This window comes from Drosophila virilis, chromosome 2 (assembly GCF_030788295.1).
Source record: "Drosophila virilis strain 15010-1051.87 chromosome 2, Dvir_AGI_RSII-ME, whole genome shotgun sequence".
Lineage (NCBI taxonomy): Eukaryota > Metazoa > Arthropoda > Insecta > Diptera > Drosophilidae > Drosophila > Drosophila virilis.
Window position 1 is genome coordinate 3287125 of NC_091544.1, and position 25180 is coordinate 3312304.

Consider the following 25180-nt stretch of genomic DNA (forward strand, 5'->3'; position numbering starts at 1 on the left):
TGAACTGAACAAAGAGCTTGAAGGAGCAGCCAGCTGGGCGTGCGAGCAGCACAGCACTAGCGCGACAAATGAAATGCACTCTGTGTGGGCGCCAACAGTTAAGGGGTGTGGGCGCTGGCAAAGCTTTCGGCGAGCTTTTCGCAAATGCTTTCGTTAGCTGCCTTGCCGTTCGTATATTCATAATGGCGTCCACAATCGACGCAGGCAAACAGTTTTCAGCGCGCAACGCCAAAGTGAAGTTCGTGGCAGCGCACAACAAGCCGCAAATCGCAGCCAAACAACGCAGACAAAAACATATTTTATAAAGCACAAATGCAGTAAGAAGAGACCAGTAATAAGAATATAATAATTTGTCCAAGCAACGTTAAGGCTGACAAGTTTTATGCGTTGCCGGCCTTTGAAGGATTTTGAACGTACGAATTTTGCTGGTGCTCAGTGAAGCGCGGCCTTTATTTTTGGCATTCCTCCTCGAAAGCCCCCGTTTCCACCACTGAACCAACAAAAAGAGTGTGCACGAATTTGTGGCGCCAGCGTTGCCCCATCGTCGCAATTGTGAACTGAACAGCAAACAGAGTCAAAAGAAAAATAGCAGAAAAAAAAAGAAGAAAAGAAACACAATTAACAACAACAACAACAACAACAAGAAGGCGAAACACGTGAAATGTTCATTGCGGCAGCTGCATGGAGCTTTGCTGCTTCATGGCGACTGCTCTGCATCGGGATGCTGGTGCTGGCGATGCTGCTGCCGCTGCTGATCGGCGAGGCCGACGCCGCTGCCAGCAGCCTCACCGGCGGCCTGGGTAATCAGGCCGTCTTCACCAGCTCATTTCTGGTGCGCTTCCGTCGGGGCGTTGACAATGACTTCGCCCACCAGGTGGCCGACAAGTATGGTTTCGACAATCTGGGACCGGTAAGTAACAAGCCAAGTACAGTGAATGCTCGCGTTAACTGACACAAACACAAAAAAAAAAACTCACTTACTATGCATGTAAATAAGAAACAAAATGTAAAATATTCAATTGTGGCTTAGAAAAAAACCATTATTAGTTAAGAAAGAGAGCATAAAAATAGAGTACAAGAAACAGACGAGTCGAAAATATTGGCTCCATTAAGAAATGGCTGCTCAAGCGAGCTTTCACTGTACGCTTTACTTATTACAAAAAGGCCAGTTCGTCGTTTGCTGTGAAAAATCAATTATTCTATGTTCCGACGGCTTGTGCAGGTTTTCCGCCCAAAAGAGACAAACAGCAGCAACCATAACAATAACAACAACAACAACAACAACAACAATAACGCAGTCTTCAAGGGCTACTTTTTAATTGTGGCTTCTTAAGTGGGTGTGCATGTGTCTGCATGTGTACATGTGCATGTGTGTCTGCATGTGTGCATGTGTGTAAATAGGCGCGTGCCTGGCATACAAAACATTATAAAGTCTAAAGTGAGCTGCGGCTTTGGCCAACTTCCGGCTGCCATGCGGCAAATTTTCGTTGCATATCGCCTAGGCGCAACTTTTCAAACATTTCGTTTTGCATGTTGCATGTGGCAAATGGGCACAAGGCCAGCAACTGCAGCACGTAACTGTATGTAATAGCATATTATATATATATATATATAACATTTTTACATGCCGCTCTTGGTATTTGTTTGCGCTGACAGCGCCAAAAATAGTACACAATGAGTCACAGGAATTGAATGATATCTCGCTGGCCGTCTGCTGCTGACAGCTATTGTGGTTGGCCCACTTGTTGCATATGCTGGTGGCAACAGCAGCGACAACTCGACAACTCGACAACTCAACAGCTTGACAGCTTGAGTTGCAGCCTTATTCTGGCCAAAAATTAATTGGCCGGCATGTTGCCTTAATTAGGTAGCCGGGCCGTCAATAACATCATATCAGGGTCAGCAATTGCGTCAATAAAGAAATATGAAGCAGGCGACAAATCCAATTAGTTTATACGCTCTTCATTATTTATATAATGCTGATTTATGTGTAAGTTAATACGGCCGGACTTGTCCACGGCGTTGCCATTGCTGCGGCCCATTCCGCCGACTAGTTACCTGAGACACGCCATTCTGCTTGGCCCTACTCCTGCTAACATTTATTACCCATAGTTAGACGCAGCTGCAACTTGGCATCGTCTGGCTCTGATTGCAGGACAGCCACCTTAACAAGGTCATTACGTTGCACAATCCAATTCAAGGGAAGTGTTCACGTAAGGGAATTCCTTTGTGCCTCGAATTGCAAATTGGTCTTCATTTTATGCCAGACGAGGCCACCTGGAACTGCTCGAATTTTGGTTCCTCGGAAGAAAGAGTTATTTTTAGTTTTTCGCTCAATTTAAGACAAAGCCATAACAGCTTATAAAAATAAGATAGTTTAGACTCTAGTTAGCTGGGTTTTCCAATAACACAAACTTAGATCAAATCTAATCGAATTCGTATATTAATAATATCATTAAAAAATTAGCATATAGCTTAATTTGAATTTGCTATTAGTCTTTTTGCTTAACATTATTTATTTAATTTTTTTATATTAAAGAAAGAAGCTTTCGCACTTTCAAATCTGAGATTGACAGTATATTAGAGACTATAATTGAGAATCTACGCATCTGCTATGGCAAAATAGGGTCTACTACTGACAATTTGGTCAAGATTGGTCGAAAAATACAAAGAAAACTTTTTAGGGTATCCTCTAGTCGGGCACAGCCTACTAGAGCACTCTAGTTTATGTAGCAACAAGATATTTACTAACCGTATTTATCGTTCATCTCTGGCATTCTTAATGACATTTTCTGGGAGCCTTTTTTATCATAGCTGCGAATTCTTCGAATTTTCAACAGAAAGAGCATTAAGAATAGTTGTGCTAGTTCTGGACTAGGTCCTTGGCTTGTATATTAGAATAACTAGCCCACTCCACTCATATATTTATTCGATAGATTTGAATTTTTATTTCAAGATTGATGGCATCTCACATACTTTGCTTATTTCTTTTGAATTCAACATGTTCATCTAGTTTTTGATTAATACTGAAAGCAGCACAGGTCTGCTTTAGTCCGAAATGTTTTATTATTTTTTCGATAGTTAAAGCTGTCGACAATCCATTCGCTCAGCGCAACCGCTCAAAAGTATGACCAATATCAAAGCTTTCAGTATCGAGGATGTATTTTCGATTCTAAGATTTACGATTCATACATCATACATTTTGATATCCATAAATCATACATCGCTAAAGTCGAATGCTTAAGTGCTTATTACGATCTTTTCTCATTAAATATTTACTTCTTTAATCATCTAAACAACGAAGGTTATCAAGAGACCTTTATGTTTCCATTAATAAAGAAGCTGAGCGAAGCATTAGTCAACTCTCTCTCTCTCTCTCTCTTTCTCTGTATCTCTCTTTCTCCCTTTCTCTTTTTATTTGCAACCTACTTCTCTATAATATGAAAATTAGAGTTCTGTATGATTAAAAATAATTTCCCAAAACTCTGAATTCTATTTTTTTCTGGTTCTCCATATTTATATATTATATTTTTTTTGGCTTACATTAGCACTTCAACCCTTGAATTTTAATTATTTGCTAACAAATATTTGTTAATTACTTAACCCACATTATTTTTTTGGGTTATCTCTTTATACCCTGCACTTATTTAAAGTGCAGTGAATTATTGAGTAGAGAGTATGAGGTTCTTGTGCAAATGTATGTAACAGGCAGAAGGGTTCACTTCGGCTACCATAAATATATAAATTCTTGATTAGGGTGACGAGCTGAGTCGGTTGAGGTCTGCCCGTCGGTCTGTATGTATCAGATCGCTAGGAAATGACAAAATACAGAGACCTTGGAATTTGAAATGTATCTTTTCCTTTACCAAAACGAACTTATAACTTTCCCGATATCCGTCCAATATATCGATAAGAATATGTTTTAAGTGTAAAAACTATAAAAGCTAGATATATTTGCAACTTTTTATTTAATTATTTTTTTAAATACCCAAAGCCCCAAAAAATGGTAAAACAATATTATATTGGAAATAGGTAAGCATATTTGTGGGAAAGTTTCCATTAAGTTAGTGTTAATAAGATAATTGTTTTTTATAGAGCCAGCGGTAAAGGGGTTTAAATATCCTAATTGAGTTTAAAATAAATTTGCGTGGCAGCATGCCAAAATATTATATTGAATAAGGGTAAAACAGAGTATTTTGTCGTTGAGTATACTCTACTAACTATGTCTTACTTTTTTTCTTGATCCCACAAATTCCTGGTACTTCTCACGCGATTTCTGTGGTAAGCACTTCACGCTGAAGCAGACCTGTGGGTGGTTTACTGGCATAATGCATATTTTGCACGGGCGCGGCAAATTCTATTTACAGCTCGCTGCGTTTTGGTAGAACTTTTCGCGGCTTATGCGTCAGCTGCTTGTGATTGAGCTCACTGGCTAAAAAATTAAGATAATATGCACGAAACTTGCATTAAGCAAAAAGCGGATTGCATGAATCTCTTATATTGTGTTGTACACAAGAAAAGTTGATTTAAAAAGTCGACTCGTTTCCCCAAAGTCGATCAAATATAATTTCTCTTTCATTTTCCCTGCTCGTTTCGCAGAATACTCTCTATTCTCTACTCTCTATTCTCCTTCTCACACAAGGTTAAAGAAAGAAGATGCACAGCAGGAGTATTCAGATTACAGGGTATTCCCTAGTTGCCCACGCATTTTGATAGCTTCAACCTGCTCTTTCAGTCATAAAATAAATGTGGGCAAATATTTTCTTTTCCGAGCAGATGCCTGATATGCTGTGAAGTGCGCTTCTTCTTCTCATTTCTGCTTAATTTATTAATTTTAATGATTTTCATAACACTTTTGCATGAACAATGGAAAAACGATTTTTCGCTAATGTATTTTGTTCAGCGAATTAAAAAGTTATTAATTCCAAAGGCGCCAGTCATTAGGCAGTTATTTTTGTATACTAATTGATAGATTAGACTTTGGGAAATCTATTTTTAATGTTAATTAAAATGCCATAAATAATGTCCAGCTGAGGACAGCACAGTCAATGGAGTGTCCTTTGTATTCCCGTCCAGGATAATTGCGAATATGATGGGTAACCTTTCTGCCAAACTTAAATATAGACGGAAATTTAATTGAAAATTTGTGTTGAATGCTCATACGATTCGCTTCCGAAGCTCGCAGCAGATAAACAGCAAAATTCCATCAGTTCGCCTCGGGGGCGTGGGCCAATAAAATTGCCGTACATGTTGCCGAAAAAATCTGTTGCTCTTACGTCAAACGCTATCTGCCAACAGAAATCACACAAAATGCACGACAGGGCAACAAAAAAAAATATATATATATATATGTATAAAAAAAAAACGGAAAAAGGCAGCCTTAGAGGGAATAGGGAATAGGGTACATACACAAGCTCACGCTCGGTTGATTGCTCGAATCGATATTGCGTATACGCAGCGTATGAAGTGGCACTGGATTTTTATCTGTCACACTGGCGCTGGCTGCCTTTGGGCTTTATTGCTTTCGTTGTTATGGCCTTATCAGCAATGTTAGTTTTGGCCAGTCAGCCAGTCAGATATACACTTACATATGTAAACCTCGATTAATATAATTGCAGATTGGAATTGAGTCTTACAATTTAAATATTTACATTCAAGTAAACCAATTTCGTGCAGCTGGCCGGTCAACTCCCACGCAGCGTTACCCACGCATTTACCGTCTTCTACCTGGGTTGATTTGTTTTTTTTTTTACAGAGCCGCCTTCTGCTTTTTACGGGCGCACAAATTCACGAAGTGCCGCCTGGTTAATGCCGCAAAGCGCCTTTCCTAACGTTTGTCTTTGGGCTGCTGCAAAGTTTTAACTAATATGTGTGTGTGTGTGTGTTTTATCTGTTGTGTGTGTTTTTTTTTCGTGCGGTGTGTGTAATAACTTTAAAAGCTAACAAAACGCAACAGGCTCAAGTCTGCCGTGGGCTGCTTGTTAGAAGGCACTGTGCCGCAAATCCTTGCACAAAGCGTTAAGAGGCTGTTTACCAAACCATCCTAAGCCTTGACAACAGCAACAGCTTGTTGTTGTTTCCACGCCGATATAAGGCACTTATATAACAAACACAACATATATATACTGGATGTATATACAAAAATAATGCTGCACTTGATAATAGAAATTATTTGTCTGATTCGCAACAACATCGGGCAGATATAAGCCGCTCAAATTGCCATCATTTTGTCTATATATTTGACCTGCCTTCATATATAACACGTTTGCTTCATGAAAGCAAATACTTCTGAGTCTGAACGGATGGAAAGTAAACAAGTAAGAGGTTCTAGTCGGGAGCTTCCGACTAGAGGATACCCTGAACCCTCTTCTTCCAACATCAAATGCATATATATATTCTATTTTAGAAGCTATATGTCAAGTTTGGGGACTCTAGCTCTTATTATTTACCAAAATTGCCCAAAAAACAGGATATCGCTATCGATTTTTATCGATTGCTTGGAAACGGAGTAAGTTATCGATTCGATCGGAAAAAAACTCGATCTGCGCAGGCACTAGGAGCACCTACATCTAAAATTTCAAGTCTATAGCTTTTATATGTTCTGAGATCAAGAATATATATACTCTATGGGGTCGGAGATGCTTCCTTCTGCCTGTTACATACATTTGGATCTTGCACAAATACAAAATATATATAAAAAGTTTCCAATAAGTCAATCAGTCAGTCAGTTAGTCATGTAGTCAGTCAAGGTAAACAGTTTCATATATACAGATAATTACATCATTAATTCAAGTTACTAACATTTCTTTGTATATCTAATACTTCTAACAATTTTTGAAACTAAGCCACGCCCGCAACTGTAACTTCGCCGTGACAAGCAATATATGAATTATAAATATTGTAATTAACTATAATTATTTTCCCAATGCCAACTGAAAAATTAGAAAGTCAGCATTGAACTTTTACCAATCGCATGTTTGGTAACAAAAAGTTGCAGCTGCGTGTAAGAGAAGGAAAAGGAAATCATGGAGAATATTCTCTACAACCTTTTAGAAAATTTGTCACAAAATGTGTAAGGCTTTTAAAAAGACACGTCAGACATATTCTTAAGGTATTTAAATGCTTGACTTATAAAAGTAGGCAGAATACGTTTAAATAGTCAGAGCAGAACCTTTGTAAGGGAAGCGGCGAATATTATTAGAAATCTTAATGAAACTAGCTGCTATAATAAATAAAATAAATGTTTGCCATTATGTTAACTAAACAGGATTCACGGATTTTAAATATGATGTATAATATACTATATATCAAATAGTTCCTTTATGAGCTACTTTATCTACGCTTTATGAGCAGTATTTATATAAGGCACAACAAACTTGGGATAGGGAATATGTGGATCTATTGTACAAATTCGTTATATATAAGACCTTATATACTAAAAAGCAGCATTAATAAGCGAGTCCTTTTAATTATTTAAAGTTTGAAACCTAAATGAGGGCAGCTTCATAATGTGCGCTTTAACTTTGTCAACGTAAAAAGTTTGTGGAATGTCAGCGCTCATTAAATATGCATAGCTGCACATTGCAGTCCATATTTTTTTTCATGCTCATAAATTATGCAACGTTCATTAGTTATTTGCCCTGCATAATCAAGATGAAAGTATAGTATATATATTATAACTATCCGTATAGACAGCTTAATGGTGGGCGGTGAGAAATGGCCAAATGACGCAGAGGTATGACAGAGGCAAATTTATATTATTTATTTGGGATGTGGCTGTGGAGTAAACGCATTAGCTTCAACTACAGCTTCGGTTTCAGTTTGTGGGCTGTTTTCGTTTCATTTATTATGCGAAATGAAAAAGGACTTTACAAATGTTGCGGCCTTTTCCCTGCCCGCTCGGCAAATTAACGGCACGGACGTTTGCTGGCAATTTGTAACTCAAGCCAAACATATGTTGGCAAATAAAAGACAAACAAAGGACTTGCACGTCGGGCAAACAGAGACCAAGTCGCACATGCCTGGATAAGGTTATGCTAGAAATCTCAAAATATAAGAACCGCAGGCACAAAAACACCACACAGATACACGCACACACCCACACACCCGCACACACGCACACCCAAGCACACTGAAAAGAATATCACGTATACGCAGCGCTGTGGCCCGAGTCGATGCGAATTCGTGTGTATATATATATATATTTATTTTTAGAATCGTGATGCAGCTCCAGTCTAAGCTAGACACGAGCTATGTTCAATACTTAATATAAATTGGTTTTTGTCCAGACTTTTTTTTTATTTGTATGGCTGCGGGCATTATCTATATATTAAACTTGCCTAGATAAGAAAGTAGTTTGTGCTAATATTATATTTATTTGGCGTTGTCTTTACACAAAAAGCACTGTTTAACTTTGAGGAAACTCGTTTAGTTTTGAATTAAATTCATGAATGTTAAATTTATGTATATAAGTGGAACTTACCTGTGCTTCACACACACACACTAACACACACTCACATACAACCTAACACACTAATAGCTTGCTCCTTGTGCGCGCCTCAACCTTTTACTCCTGGCCCATTTGTGCTTTACGACCAACAGTTGGCAAACTTTGATGAAAAAGCCAACTTTTGGCAAATATTTGCAAGCTTCTCGTTAGCATGTGAGGTATCATATTATGCGCACAACCTACCACCCTCCCCCCCCCCCCTGGTCCACTGGCTATGTTCGTATTATTTTAAGTTATTTGAATATATACAAATGTATCTTAATGCAAGCCTTATGTCTCAGACTGGGCGTTAGTTTGGCACTAATGTGCGTCTATTTAAAAGTTTTCGGATCATTATCTGCTAATTACCAGCAAAGCGAACAAACTAGATTTAAGATTTTTGACAATTTAATCAAGGTGCTTCATTTGTGCGGCTTTTTTATGCTTGATTTTTTATGACAGACATGATTTGGCGTATGAGGGCTATATAATTCATTCAAATTACTTGTGAAATATTAAAATCGATGTTTCTTGCAAATTCCTGTGTGAAACTTAAGTTAAGTGAGTTAGTCAGGCTAGACTGTGCTGTAATATTTTAGTCAAAGGCCAGATTAACATCTCTTTCAGAGCTTATGTTTATGTTATAAAGATATAGATATGCGTCAGATACTGTCCGCATTTGCAGTGATGTATTGTTAATGCTCTCAATCAAACATCAAGTTAAATATATTTCTGATTGCTTCGACTACCGAGAAATATGCATTTCAAAGACTTCAAAAGTCACGTTCATCATTCTGTAACTATCCGAGCTAGCAGGAGGCGAATTAATTACGTTTAAAATGCAGCTGACGCTGAATATGTATAATTCTCGTTAACTGCAGCCTGGCACTTAGTGTCAGCACTGTTTTATGCATTCGAACTCGAATGGCATATTCGTGGGAAACTTCGGAATGTGCGGAATAAAAACATCCTTTGTAATTGTTCTTGTATTCCCTTGTAAATCTCTTCGTTTACGGAAATTTCGATATGCTGGATTTTGAAACGTTAAAGAACATCGAAAACATCGAACATCCAACGAAATTAGTTTTTCCATTCATAGAGAAATAAATAAATATATAATTAGATACATTTGGCACAGGGTACTTTTTAGTCAGACTCAACGTTTTGTCTTTTTATAAACGCCTCCGCCACTGCAAAGTGAGTGTGTGCTGGTCCTGAAGTATATGTAATTGCTGAAAATTGTAAATTATATTTGAGACACTTCACGTTACGAAGAACGCAGTACTTTAGAAATGTCAGAGGGCAGACAAAAAAGTTTTGCTACAGCATGCGGCAAATTACATTTCAATGTAATTGTTTGGGGCACAGGACACATGAAAAAGAGAAGAAAATAAGATGAAATCATTAAATTTCATTAGCCAGTAGGCGACTGGAGTGCTGCATGGAATGCGTTCTTAATTGTAGGGCCCGGCCCGCCTGTTTGTGTTGATGTCGTAGAAAATCACGCATACGCAGCATGCGCCGAACAGCATGTCAATGTCAACAGTGGGCCAGATAATTATTTTGCTTTGCTAGCGGGAATGTTGTCTTTGCTCCAAATAGCAAACGGACTTATAAGATTATGATGGCCCGGCCCGGCCATCTTCGCCTCGCACGCGTCTGACCTCGCTCTGTTCCTATTCAGTGTGTCTATCGATTTCTGCCTGACCCGGCCTGGCCTGGCCTTTGGGTTGGCTTATAACTATGCAACCCACTCGCAAAATGAGTTTCTTTTTGCCATGTTAAGCATTTACTTACACTTTCAAGTCGCAACTTTTAATTAAAAGTCGCCCCCTTTCGTTTGGCTGTCATGACAACCACTTGTTGTGCTATTTAGCTAATTGAATGTCACGTTCAGCTCTCGTTGCAACAGCGACTGCAATGACAACTCGCCTGCTCATGTTCATGCAATTTAAATCTACAGTCAAGCATAACTTTTCAATTATTTTGGCCCTACTTCCCACATGCCAACTAGTTAGCAGCTAACGCGCCCAAGCCGAGGCCAACAAATCAAAGCTATATCAGCCTAACCAGACCCGGCACAACGAATGGCACATGCCAAAAGCCTCAATCAAAGCCTATTAGCCATGACTGCTGTTTGTCTTCGCTTTCGCGCTGTGTATCCTGATGAATTATTCAGCAGTTCGTGGCATTCATTTGCATTTCTCTCATTTACCACCTGTCTGACGCACACTTATATACATATATATACTTACACAACTTCACCATTACGTTTCTGGGAAATTTACATGCCTTTTATTGCCGCCTGGGTGTGTGTATAGAGCTTACGCAGCCGGCAATCAATATTTCTCTGTTTGCATTATTTGCCACAATTTCAGTTGGTCGCATATGCTGAAGGTTTTTAAATTAAATTTCAGCCATCCCAAAAGCCAACAGCAGCTGACTTTGATGCTCACCTGATTTCCACTTGGCTACCATTGCCCATAAAGCATGCAAATATCAAATAGGTAAAAATGTGCTTCCTTTATGGTTGACTGATTAGCTCGAATCGAATTGCCTGCTTTTATTTGCTGCAACTTATTGCTGCAATAAAAATCTACAAATGCAATAAAAATGCAATTGACGTGCGTGCTTTGATATGTAGAAAAAAAAAAAAATTGATTTGATGCATTTCTATTTCTTTTCTCTGAGGCATCATTTTTGCTACTGATTTATGGACAATATATATTACACACATATATATATATATATCAGTTTTTGCAGGGTCTTCTTTTTGAAATAGTATAAGGCCTTAGATTTAATAAGAAGGTTTGCTTAACAAAATTAAGCACCCATTTTCTCAGGTTTTGCACCATCAGTTGCAGTTGTTCTTAATTTAAAGTTTTGCAGCCGTTTGAGATAAACTTTTTGCAATTTGCCAACTTTTTGGTAGAGCAGCGGAAGCCTTTCAGCATACGATTCGGATTACTTTTAGTAACCAACTTTAGCTAGCTTTGAAACCTAAGGAACATTTAATAGTAAACGCGATATATAAAATATTTAACTTACACAATTACATACGTTTATTCGTTTGGTATTTGCTGCAAAGAGTTCTATTATCAGCTTGCATGGAGCTCGTATCTATCCTTTTGTGTATGATATGCGTGTATTTGAGTACATAACACTTGCCTTGCGCATGGCAGTAGTCATTTGCACAAATGCCATTAGATTGTCAGAAATGTAGTTGGCTACTGATAAAGTGACACGCACTGATAAAGTGCGGCTAATAGTGGCAGGCACTGAGCCAGTGGAAGTGGCTGGCAAAGTTTGACAAATGGATTTTACTTTAGCTGTCGAATATAAATAGCTTGAGATAATGCCAAAGCTTATTATTAAATAAGAATGTTCGCGATTGCGGGCTGCCGCAAAAAAGTGTTGCCTACTTTTCTGCTGCTTATGAAGACTAAGTAAATTACTGGGAATTCATAAGAGCTTAACGTAAATCTCATTTCTTATGCACATGCTTAAAGCTTACCTATTTATAGTTGAATTTAACGCACAAAACCTTGCCGATAGCTGGCTTTGAAAGGGATTGCGCGAATTCGAACCGCGAGTGTATTTCGAGCTAATGGAGTGTCCTATCAGCTAAAATGCACAAAGAATTGTGCATATTGTTGTCGGCTTTAATCCTTTGTTGTTGACTTATTTAAGCTTGTAGCTAAACAAAAGACCACCACCTGCCATGCGTGCCTGTCTGCAGGGATATCAGAATCGCATAAACAAACTGCCATACACACACGCATGTATATGCATGTGTGCATGTGTGTGTGTGTGTGTGGCATGCATCAACAATGCAGCTGTTGCTTTTGTTAGCCGGAGCTTATATTGTTGGTTGGCGGTACCTTCTGTTGTTTTCTGCTCTCGTGCTGGGTAAAAATCCATATATTTGTGATCCTGACAGCGTTTGAGAGATGACACGTCACATGCTACACGCGTCGCCGCCCACTCTGCGGTCGTTCCCTGATGTAACTACTCCGCCTTTGCCCTGTTTGCTGGGCATATGCAAATTAATATACTGCTCCACTGAGTGCGGGAAGCGGGCTCTGGTCGCAACAAGTGGCGCTGACAATGGCGACGACTATGACGCCTCCGCCTGCTGTTGCCTGCGCACACATTAAGTTATAAACTGTGAGCTACGATATATTCAACTTATTGTAGACGCCATTTTGGCAATCGAGGCGCACACTTTTCACAAAGAGACACACAGACACAAATGTTGCTAAATGTGCGTGGGTGTTGCTTGGGCTTAAGCGTCTCACACGAAACGCTGCCCTCGGGGTCGCCAGGCGAGGCGGGGCGGAGCCACATGCCACATGAAGTGTCTGCTCGCCTTGTCTGACTTTGCTTTGGCTTGTGCTGCTGCTGCTGCCTGATGTCCGCGTTATCGCCCGCTGTGACACATTATATTTATAATACGTTGTGTACTACACACAGGCACACACACGCACACACACACAAGCGCACACACACATACATAGAGACAATGAGTGCTGTTGTCTTTGTGTGCTATGTGGCTATTTTTATTTATCTCAATCCACTCCAAGCTCGGTCATCAAGTTTATTTTTTTACTTTATTTTTTTTTTGCGCTGCCATATGTTTCATTTATTAGGAATAATGCAAAAATTATACCGAACTTCTAAAAATATGCCCTCAATTTAGCCACATGTGGCAGTTGGGATTAGTTTGCTTGCCTTATTAATTTATATGAGGCGCGCTATGTTTTTATTATCTTTCGCTGCCTCAAACCCCATAGTTGGTCGTCACCTCATTTAAATGGCAAAACAGCAGCACAGCTGAAAGCTGGCCAGCTGTTGCAGTACCCAGCGTACTTAACGCACAAATTAACAGCGCATAAAAATAGACAAAACCCTCAATCCTCAACCCGCACAGCACCCAAGAGAGGCTCTAGGTTATTGACAAGCTGACACTGGTTTTCGATTGACAAACCCCAATAAAATGAGCTGCTGAGCAGCCGGCAACTGTGTCCCTTTAATTTGGCCTAAGTAAACTAAAAGCGAGCTGCGGCTTCTGTTTGTCTCGCGTATCCCGTTTGGACCCTGGACACCAGCCTGGTGCCAAAAATTTCATGAATAATAAGTGAAGCATTTGCTGGCAAACATTTCAAATATCCCTTTAAGTTTCTTTGCCAACGATTTCTCTTTACAAAATGTTGTACATTTGAGAATGGCTTGTGTTAAAGGCACGGATAATTACAATTTAGAAGCTCTTTTAATTTCGTGTCTTCGTCTAAATTTAAGATATACTCCTTCATTCATGCCCCGCACACATTTAATTTGTGGTTAAATGGATAAAGTTGATTAAACTTGGCTTGGCTTTCTGAAATGTCGATGACCCTTCTATGCGATTTTCAAGGCCTTTTGGCTTTTTTCTTTGTAGATTTCTATATTTATTATGTTACATGTTTATGTCTGGGTAGATCGTTCCTTGACTAATGTTGGTGACCAATTCATTCTCTTTAATTTTCAGCTTGCTGAAAAACCTATAAAAAACGGCCAATATGCAAAGGCAAAGCCTTTTTTGGGTAGCTGATGAGTCGACAAAAGAAAAGCCTTCATCAGACACAGTTCCCTTTGCAATTTGCATCTAGGGCCTCAGGATACTTTGTGGCATAACTCTGCATAAACCCATGTTGCTTAAACACTGACAGCTGCTCAGGTTGTAAGAAGTAGGTTTCTTAAAATAGACTCGACTGAAAGTCGAAGTTGGTTTCAGCTGCCATTCTATATATAAAAGCGCGTTGGCAGCACGGCAGTTCTTTGTTGTCAAACATAGCTATCCGACCGCGGAATAGTTGGGATAGTCTCTGGCAAAGAAGACGACCCCAGGGCAACTGCTAATTATTCACAATCTGCGAGTGTAAGGATAACACAAAGGCTGCTCAGCCCTGAGCTGCTCAACAGCTGTCCAAGCTGTGGCCAAGTTTCCAATTTCACTCGACAAGTCTGGTCAAAAGGAAGGCATTGCCAGCATAACTTTCACTCGCTGTCTATCTTGAAAAGCAACACGAGCCACGAGGGATTGTGTACGAGGGAAGAGTAATACATAGACATATGCGACTCTGTGGTCACATTTGTGATATATATATATATATCTGCGATAATGTATATATTCTTTTATAATTTTTGGGTAAATTAAATGTTTAACCTATAAATTCTCTTCGACTTTAAAACATTTTATCTATAAATATGACGTAGTCAATTAGATTAGCTAAATTGGCAAGAAAGAAAAATGACCAGCAAGTGACTCGTCGCTGGTTCAAATCTCTCATTTTGCTTATTGCTTTTCATACATAAAAAAAAATTAAAAAAAATGAGTGTTAATAGTTTATATATATATATATCTGCGATAATGTATATATTCTTTTATAATTTTTGGGTAAATTAAATGTTTAACCTATAAATTCTCTTCGACTTTAAAACATTTTATCTATAAATATGACGTAGTCAATTAGATTAGCTAAATTGGCAAGAAAGAAAAATGACCAGCAAGTGACTCGTCGCTGGTTCAAATCTCTCATTTTGCTTATTGCTTTTCATACATAAAAAAAAATTAAAAAAAATGAGTGTTAATAGTTTCTATATATATTAAACCGTTTGTCCTGACGGACTGACAGACGGACAATACTCTGACTCGCATTGAGAGGCTTCTGGCCATATATGCAATATATATTTTGCTTCCTGAAGTTTCAAGGCTGAGCCTTAATTATACATGCATACTAAATAGAGTATGCTCAACTTTCTCCTGCTGATTTTTACCAAGCAGTTTGGCGGCTAAGTTTGATAAGGAACATTATTCGATTGCCTGATATCAGATAGATATCATGTGAACTGAACTTTGGACAAGTAAATTGTAGGCTTTTATTACTGTGTTGAGTAAAAAATGTCGGTTAATCGGGGCGTTGTTGTAGAGTAAAGTCAAAGTTTTTGGGCGCTGACATGCTTTAGAGGGGTCACAACGGGAACTTGGGTACAGCAGTTGGGGGGCCCGGCACATGCGAGAAATGTGCGTAACTCGATATGCTGTTTATTGGAATTACAGTGAGCGAAAATGGAAAATTACTAGTGCAACTAGAGTGGGCCCGGGCAATGGTGTGAACTCTCAATTTACCAAAGCTTAGCCAAGGACGTAGGCTAATATACGTAATGATGATGATTAGTTGTTGTTGTTGTTTTTGCTGCTGATGATGCTGCTGCTGATGATGATGATGCTGTGAAGATGATGCCCATGACTGGCAATTTAAAACGCAATTATGGGCACGCACAGCACATAGCTACTCCCAGTATGTGCGTTAATATGAGAGTAGTCGGGGAATAGCCAGCTAAAGTCAATTATGGCTCAATTATGGCTGACGCAGCGATGCGAGCGCCAAGAACACTGAGAGGGGAATTAATGTGTTAAGCTCAATTAGAATAAGAGTGTGGCACGCATCTAATGAAATGGTATTCTACTATTCTTTTACAGCTGGCAGGCGCCGATGGACACGAGTATCATTTCAAGCACAGGACACTACCGCATGCCCGTTCACGTCGCAGCCTGACACACACGCGTGCCCTTAAGAGTCATCCCTCGGTGAGTGTTGCTGTGAATTTCTCGACAGCTCGACAGTTTTAGCCATGTCACTGGTTTTTCTATGCTTCCGCCACAAAATGTCAAAGTTTACGCTTCCGCTGGCAGCTCGGCAATCAGTTGGCAAATTGTATTCAACCATATTGCATTGCATTCCAATTGGCAGCGTGTCCTTTCGTCCGTTACGTGCCAGTGGGCCAATGCCGATAATTACTATTCAAAATGCAACAGTCTGTTGGCAAACAATACGCACAATGGCATATGCAAATGAGAATTTGCTTTGTTTCGTTTTGTTTGCCTGTCTGCAACCAGATTCTCAGTCGTAGCCCGCACCCCGTACCGAATTTCATCATGTTTGTAATTAACATTTCCGAGTGACACGTATGCATAACCCACAGAAGCGGACGAGTGGAGGCCTTGAGAGACAGCCGCTGACAGCTGGCATTTCGATATTGATACATTTTTTCGCTTGCAACATTTCAACAGGTACACACGGCCGTTCAGCAGCCGGGCTTTAGGCGTGTCAAACGCGGGTTGAGACCTGCGATTCCTGCCATTCATGGTCTACACTATGCAGCTACGCTGGGCGAACCGAATAGCGTTGATGTGGAGCCCACAGATCCCTACTTTCCCATGCAATGGTATCTGAAGAACACCGGACAAAATGGCGGCAAAGTGCGATTGGATCTTAATGTGCAGGCCGCCTGGGCGCAGGGTATTACCGGCAAGAACGTGACCACGGCCATCATGGATGACGGTAAGCGACATGACTGAAGAAAACTCAAATGTAACTGCCAATAATATAAACATTTCAATTTCAATTCCATCCACTGTGCAGGCGTGGACTATATGCATCCGGACCTGAAATTCAATTATGTAAGTAATTGCGTATTCTCGTAAATATCGTACTCGAAAATAGTAACGCAATACGCATCCCTCTGTGCTGTTGCCCTTCGAAATTATATTTGCTGAGTGCTATGGTCAAATGGCCACAACGAAAAACCAATTTGTGGATCGTCCACAGTTGCGCAGTGGGAATTAATTCGACTGGCCGCAGTTATCAGTTTCCCAGTTTGCCAACGGCTGCAACTAAAATCGATATGCAAACTTTATTAAAATGACAATCTGATTACATTTTATTGAAAGTTCAATTTAATGCGCTCGAGAGGAGTCAGCAACGGATACAATTACAAAATAGCGTAAAGAGGGGCAATAGAGGCTTGATCAATGCGTGAAGATAAACAACTAAGAGGTTCTAATCGGGAGCTCCCGACTAGGGGATACCCTAAACTCTCTTCTTCCAACATCAAATGCATCTATATATTCTATTTTAGAAGCTATATTTCAAGTTTGGTAACTCTACCTCTTATTATTTACCGAAATTGGCAAAAAAAAAGGATATCGATATCGATTTTTATCGATTGCTTGGATCGGAGTAAGTTATTGATTATCGGAAACAAACTCGATCTGCGCAGACACTAGGAGCACCTACATCAAGTCTTCAGCTCCTTATATGTTCTGAGATCCTTGCGTTCACACATACGGACGGACGGACAGACGGACATGGCTAGATCGACTCGGCTATTGATGCTGATCAAGAATATATATATATATATATATATATATACTTTATGGTTTCGGAGATGCTTCCTTCTGCCTGTTACATACATTTGGATTTCGCACAAATAAAATATACCCATTTACCCAAAATTTACCCATTTTTAATGGGTTCAGGGTATAAAAATTGTTGGGGCCTTTAAGTCGAATCTGTACTGTAACCGCACGACGAAACAAGCAAGTGTTACAAGGGATACGAGACGAATAAGAATCGTTTCTTTTAATACTTTTTATGGTAATAACTATAGCTAGCTAGGCTTGATATAAAAAGGATGTAATACAAATCTTTTTATAGGCTGTGGGAGGCTTTTTCGACCGTGCAAGATATTTTCTTCATCATCATCAGCAGATAAGTCAATTTATGTCCTTCTGTCTGCCTGTCCATTTGTCTTGTCAAATGAACGTATAATTGCGTAGATCTCAGGGACTAACAAATAATGTAAGTTCTCATATGGTCTAGTATAACATAAACACAGTACGTTTGCTATATTCTGCTTGACGATGAGTTTCAATTTGCAGGTTGAAAAAATATGAAGGAATATGAATATGAAATATGAAGAGGCCTTACTTCAAAATGCTGTTACTTGTCTTCGAAAAGTGTTTGGCTATGAGCATGTTTCAGGGCCGATTCATTGTCTTATTTGCGAATTAAATAATGTTATTCTTTTGTATGCGGACTAAGGTAGTCCGAGTATACACATATCCAAAATGTTTGAATTTCTACCCCTTAATACTTAGTAATCACAAATTTTTGTAGGTATAGCCTACGTATTCACATATGCTTAATTAGGATTTATTGCAAACCGATGGGAGAATTGGGTACTGTAGCTCTAGGTACAGGGTAACTGCAAGCAAAGTGTTTCTTATAAGCAGGGTTCTATTTTATGAATATCTACGAAACATTAAACGTATGTGTATCGTTTATAATGGAATATGAATGTTGATTATGCGGAAACTTTGTATGCAGACTAAGGTAGTCCGAGTATACACATATCCAAAATGTTTGAATTTCTACCCCTTAATAGTAAACACAAATTTTTGTAGGTATAGCCTACGTATTCACATATGCTTAATTAGGATTTATTGCAAACCGATGGGAGAATTGGGTACGGTAGCTCTAGGTACAGGGTAACTGCAAGCAAAGTGCTTCTTTTAAGCAAAGTTATATTTTATGAATATCTACGAAACGTTAAACGTATTTGTATCGTATATAATGGAATATGAATGTTGATTATGCGGAAACTTATAGTGCTGTCCTGGCATGATAGAGTGCACGATTCAAGTGCTTTGCCAAATGAGACAGCAAATTGTAATTAACTTTAATTGGCAGCTAATAGGCAGCTTTATTTGGCAGCTTATGTGTTGATGAGACATAAAAATGCACTTAAAACTCACACCAAATCAACTATTTTGCCCGTGTGAGCGCCATATACCACTCTCTCTCTCTCTCTCTCTCTCTCTCTCTCTCTCTCACACACCTACACCTACTCACTCTTGCAGAACGCCGAGGCGAGCTACGACTTTAGCAGCAATGATGCATTCCCCTATCCGCGCTACACTGACGATTGGTTTAACAGGTAAGTTGTGCCGGAAGCCGAGCTGCTTTGGGACTTATACCCATAAACATCTTGACAATGGGTTGGGGTAACCGAAGCCTGGCGGCGAATGGCAATGATGTGGCCGTAAAATACTTTTCAGTTGCCAGCTTGGCATTTCGAATTTCAATTATGCAGAGTCAGCAGCTGTGCATAAAAAAGAAAATTCAAAACAATTCGCAAACAATTTTTATAAGTTTTCACTTTTATATTTCCTGTGCTTCCCTTTTCTTTGTTTTTCTTTTTTTTTTTTGTTAATTGTTTGTTTTGTTCTTGCCGCTGCGCATTTTGTTATTTGAATTGGCATTCGAGTTGACATTCGAGGGTATTTCGCTGAAGTTCTTGTTTGCTTTAGCAGCAGTTGTGTGCTTATCACATTTATTACATTCGCGGAAAGCCCCTTACCGCTAAGCCCTCGACACAGGCCCGCATCCAAATGCCGCGAATCTGACTAACATATTTATGACATGGTCACCCCGTTGGTCACCCTCTCTCACCCACTCTCCCCCCCTCTACCACTTTCACTCTTTCCCGCAGCCATGGAACTCGCTGTGCTGGCGAAGTGGCTGCTGCCAGAGATAATGGAATTTGCGGCGTGGGCGTTGCCTATGACAGCAAAATCGCAGGTAAGTGGATTTGGCAAGAAGCAATTACAGTACACAGGTAACACAGTGCAAAAGGAAAGGAGCAGACTTCTCGCTAGCGTTAATTGCGTGACTTCTAAGCTTTAACTACAAGTATTGCATCACGTATACGCCGCGGGAGCCAAGTAAAATTTAACATACATAAAATTCAGCTCGCAAAAATATGGAAAAATCAAGTGCTGTGGTAGAACATGCCACAAGTGGGCGAGCACATAAATCGGCACGAATCTTATCTGTCATTTTTAGGGCACAAGTGGGAAAAATCATGTGAAAAATCGGAAATATTCGATAATCGCACACATTGCGAGCAGTTTATTTCATATTTTTTACGATTGCCATAAATCGCTTGTAGTAAAAGTCCAAAATGCAGCGACTAGCAACAGTTGGCGGGCTTTCAAATAAAACACTATTGCCATTGATTTATAATTACGGGCATTAAGATTAATGGATATCCAACAGGCATACGCATGCTGGATCAGCCCTATATGACGGACCTAATCGAAGCCAACTCGATGGGCCACGAGCCGCACAAAATACATATATACAGCGCCTCCTGGGGTCCTACCGATGATGGCAAGACGGTGGACGGGCCGCGCAATGCCACCATGCGCGCCATTGTCCAGGGTGTCAATGAGGTAACAGTTACTTTGGATTTAGCTTACGATGCTCGGGGTGTTAATCGTCGTTAATTTCTGGTCACCCGTAGGGACGCAATGGTTTGGGCAACATCTATGTGTGGGCTTCGGGCGATGGCGGCGAGGAGGATGATTGCAACTGCGATGGCTATGCCGCCTCCATGTGGACGATATCCATTAACAGTGCCATCAACGATGGCCAGAATGCGCATTACGATGAAAGCTGCAGCTCGACGCTGGCATCCACGTTCAGCAATGGTGCCAAGGATCCCAACACTGGCGTTGCCACCACCGACCTCTATGGCAAATGTACGACCACCCATTCGGGCACCAGCGCCGCGGCACCCGAGGCAGCTGGCGTCTTTGCGCTGGCCTTGGAGGCAAAGTGAGTACTGGGCGTTCTGCTCTGATTTCCAACATCAATTTATGCTAATCTCAATTGCAATTTGGCAAACAGCCCTCAACTGACTTGGCGCGACATCCAGCATCTGACTGTGCTAACATCGAAGCGCAATTCCCTGTTCGATGCCAAGAACCGTTTCTACTGGACAATGAACGGCGTCGGATTGGAGTTCAATCACCTCTTTGGGTTCGGTGTGCTCGATGCGGGTGCCATGGTGACCCTGGCCAAGCAGTGGCACTCGGTGCCAGCACGCTATCACTGTGAAGCCGGCGAGATTAACAGCGCTCAGTAAGTACACGGAATGGGTTAACATAGTTTTTGTGTTTTTGTCGATACAGCTAAGTCCTCACTGTTTAATTTTGTAGGCCAATTATAATGGGTCGCTCGCTGTTCTGGGAAATCAAAACGGATGCTTGCAAGGGCACCGACACGGAAGTGAATTATTTGGAGCACGTGCAGGCGGTCATCACGGCAAATGCTTCGCGACGCGGCGACCTCGAACTCTTCCTCACCTCGCCAATGGGCACCAAGTGAGTGTGTCTCTATATATATTAAAGTCAAACCAACCCTTGATAATTGTCTTTGTTAGATCCATGATTCTGTCACGACGCGCCAATGATGATGACCATCGCGATGGTTTCACCAAATGGCCCTTCATGACCACGCACTCCTGGGGCGAGTATCCGCAGGGAGTATGGAAATTGGAGGTATGCTACTCAATATATATGAGAGAAGGTCGTGATTTAATATACTTATATATTTGTCCAGGCACGCTTCAATTCAGCTCAAACGCGACATGGACATCTAATGGAATGGTCGCTGGTGCTGCACGGCACCAAGGAGGCACCTTACCGCACACTGTCGCCATCGTCGCCCCACTCAAAGTTGGCCATCGTTAAGAAGGCGCACGAGGAGAAGAAGATGAAGTAAGCGATGTCCGCGTGTCCGTGAGCAACGTCGTCCATTGGTCATTCTGGCTTTTATCATTCAGTTTAGTATAGAGTGCAGAGAAATGTGCTGGCTGTGTTTTGTTTTAAATGGGATTGATTGAGAATTAATTTATATTTTATAGAATTGAGTTATTGATTCAATGTGTACACAGCTCATTTTGATTTTAAGCGAAATGTTAACTGAACTCAAAGTTCAGCTAACTTTCAATTTGACGGATTTCCAATATTTTTCTTAGTTAACTAATTTGATGAGCTATTAACTAATTAAGCACCCAGGGTGTAAATTTCTCCTTTGAGTTTCCAATAATAAGAATTTGTGGACTTTTTAAAGCGCACATTATTTTTTTTTTAGTCGAATGCAAAATATATTTTCAAAAACCTCAAATTTCGAAAACCAAAAAAAAAAAAGCGTAGTTGAAACGTAGCAAAAGATACAAATCCGTAGTAACTATCAAAGATTCGAAACAGGTATAGCATATGTGTGTTGCGGTAGTTTTTGAGCGACAGAGCGAGGGAATCATTGAGTACACAAAACTAAACTCCATAACAAAAACAAAAATAAAATAATATAAAATGTCTTGTAAATGTACTATATCTAACTATATGTATGCATACATACCTTATATGTAACTGTGTCCTATGCCCTTAGACTCTAACCAATATTATATAGCTTAAACATTTTGAAAGCTATTATAATTTCTCAAATGTTGAACTTTATAAAGTGGATAAAGTCCAAGCTGCAGACCGCTTCCAAAAATCTCTCTATTATTTATATTTATATTTACATTTATGTCTGTATTTGCAATTTTCTTTTTCCATTCGTGCATGTAAATTGCATACGAAGTTTTTAGTTTCTTTCGGGGGCCAAAAATAATAATAACGAGCGTAAAAACAGTTTATATTATAAACATTATAAAACATATAGAAATATATATACTATATAGAAAAGGGAGCATGGTATTTATGGAAGAAGAAGCTAAATGATTAATGATATATAGAAAGTACAAGTGCAGAAAGTTTGAATGTGTAACAACAGAGATGATTTGTTTAGTATACAAGAAATATATAAATTCATTAAAGGACATTGTTAAAGTTCATGGGTTAAAGTGCAAAGGAATGATATATACATATATATATATATATATACATTCACACATATTTAAATATATGCAGTACATTAAATGTGTAATTATTAACCAAAAGCGATGTTGAGCAAACATAAATTGAGGCATATAAATATTATACATAAATATACATACACAGGATATATATATATATAGTACTTATATATACACACACACATATATATATATATATATATATATTTAAATGTATAAAATATACATACACGCATATACACATATATATCATCAGAATAAATAACTTATATTGATGTAAAGTTACTTTGATGTTGTAGATACTAAATAACACACAAATACACATAAATGAAGTTGCAAAAATATTTAATGTCTAGCATAGATGTTAAACACACTGAAAATAGATATTTTCGAGCAGTATTTATGATTTGCCATTGATGAAATGCTTTTGTTAATTATAAATTATGAATTATTAATTACTATTATCATTATTATTGGCTTCTTTGATGCTCTTGTAATGGGCAAGGAAAATAAATCAATTTCATTTTGTAAATAAAAGTTGGAAAACGGCCTAAGCGGAATTTTGATTTTTCACTAGCCGGAAATTAAAGATTGCTTGAGGGCCTCACACACACACATGCGCATTCTCTGTGACTGTGTCTGAGAGAGAGTGAAAGAGACTGAAAGAGAGTAAAAGAGAGAGAGAGGGACAGAGAGAGGAGAGAGATTCAAGCTTGAAAAGCTTTATTTAGTAGCTGCGGCGCGAACCTGCACATGAAAACTCTATAAAAGCTTTACTAAAAGCTTTACCAATTATGGTAATGCCATCTACTTGAATTGAAAACATTTTCGCAACACTGTTTTCAAAAGTCTACAAGCTTTTCAACTTTGGCAAGTAAAACAATCATAAGGTTCAATTAGTTTTTCCAGCTAGGAACACACATATTGTTTTACAAGCAGGTGAGTGTTTGTGTTCCATGGCCGAAGTCAATTAATTATGCAGTACTAATTTAGCTGGCTACCTACAGGACATGCAGTCAAAATATAATTAATTAAAGCCAATTAATATGCCACAACAAGCTTGTAATATGCTGGTGAACAGAACACAGGTAAAGGCAGTGAAAGCAAGTCCCACGTTGCCCAAGAAATTGAATTAAGCAGGTGTGCTAGCAGTGTCAATTGTATTGTTCAATTGTTGACTCTTCCAATTAAGTTCACGTTTTATATTAAATATATAATAACTAAGTTGAACTGAAATGAGAATAAGCAAAAGTGCTAGAAGAAACTTTTACTAAGTTTCCCCAAAGAACAGGACTTGAGTTATTTCTTATGTCGCAACTATTTTAAATTGACTGGACCTAAAATTGTACTTAGCTTTTTTTTTTGAATCCTTGTCATCTGGAATGTCATGATTGTGTGAACCTCTCGACTTATCGACGGATTCTTAACTTTCACAGATGTAAAAAGCCATAAAAAAGAGCTAGCTTAGTTTGAAAGAAAGATGAGGGGTAACTTTTTGTGCCTTTTAATATGCTTTAGCCAGTGGAAATTAGAAAATCCAAAAAAAGGCAACCAGGAAAATCAAGAGAAAAAGGATTGAATGACTTAACCATTAAAAAGCATTCTAATTCCAAGCACTTTGAAATTGGAGCTAAATTTAATGTGAATTAAATTCAAAATCTGTGTCTAAGCTTACTTAACTTAGCTTATAATGTGATATACTCCTATTGGGGGCGTAAGTGGGCGTGTCAAAGTTTTTCGTCGCAGGAAATGTTTATTAACTATAAATTGCGCAACGCACAAGGCGCCGAACAGCTCGTAGGAAGGAAGGAAGCTAACAAATATCGGACGCGCCCGCAAAAACAAATAAAAATGCGGCCTACGCAAAAGCGGCCAAAATGGGTAGGACGGTCGGTTGGTTGTTGTTGCTGTTGTTGTTGTTGCTGCTGCTGTTGTTGTATTGAGTATATGGCAGGCTGTGCGTTCATAAATCATTTGCCTGCGGGCATATGATAAATTGTCATACTAATTGTTTTTAGCGTTCAAGACAGACAGGCAGCAGCAGCGTCTTGGGGTTTGGTGTGGGTTTTTTGGGCCCATTGCCAGGCTCATGACAGTGACGAC

General features: G+C 39.3%; 1 protein-coding gene across 1 annotated transcript; it reads left to right on the forward strand.

Annotated features, from left to right (window-relative positions):
• Positions 1 to 199: 199 nt before the first annotated feature.
• Positions 200 to 23632, forward strand: amon (prohormone processing protease amontillado). Its single transcript, XM_002058644.4, has 12 exons — positions 200 to 910; positions 16011 to 16118; positions 16602 to 16872; positions 16954 to 16991; positions 19233 to 19309; positions 19865 to 19953; positions 20431 to 20606; positions 20678 to 20991; positions 21064 to 21297; positions 21375 to 21539; positions 21599 to 21716; positions 21778 to 23632. The coding sequence occupies exons 1-12, from the start codon at positions 662 to 664 to the stop codon at positions 21937 to 21939; spliced, it is 2001 nt and encodes a 666-aa protein (XP_002058680.1). The 5' UTR covers positions 200 to 661; the 3' UTR covers positions 21940 to 23632.
• The last annotated feature ends 1548 nt before the right edge of the window (positions 23633 to 25180 follow it).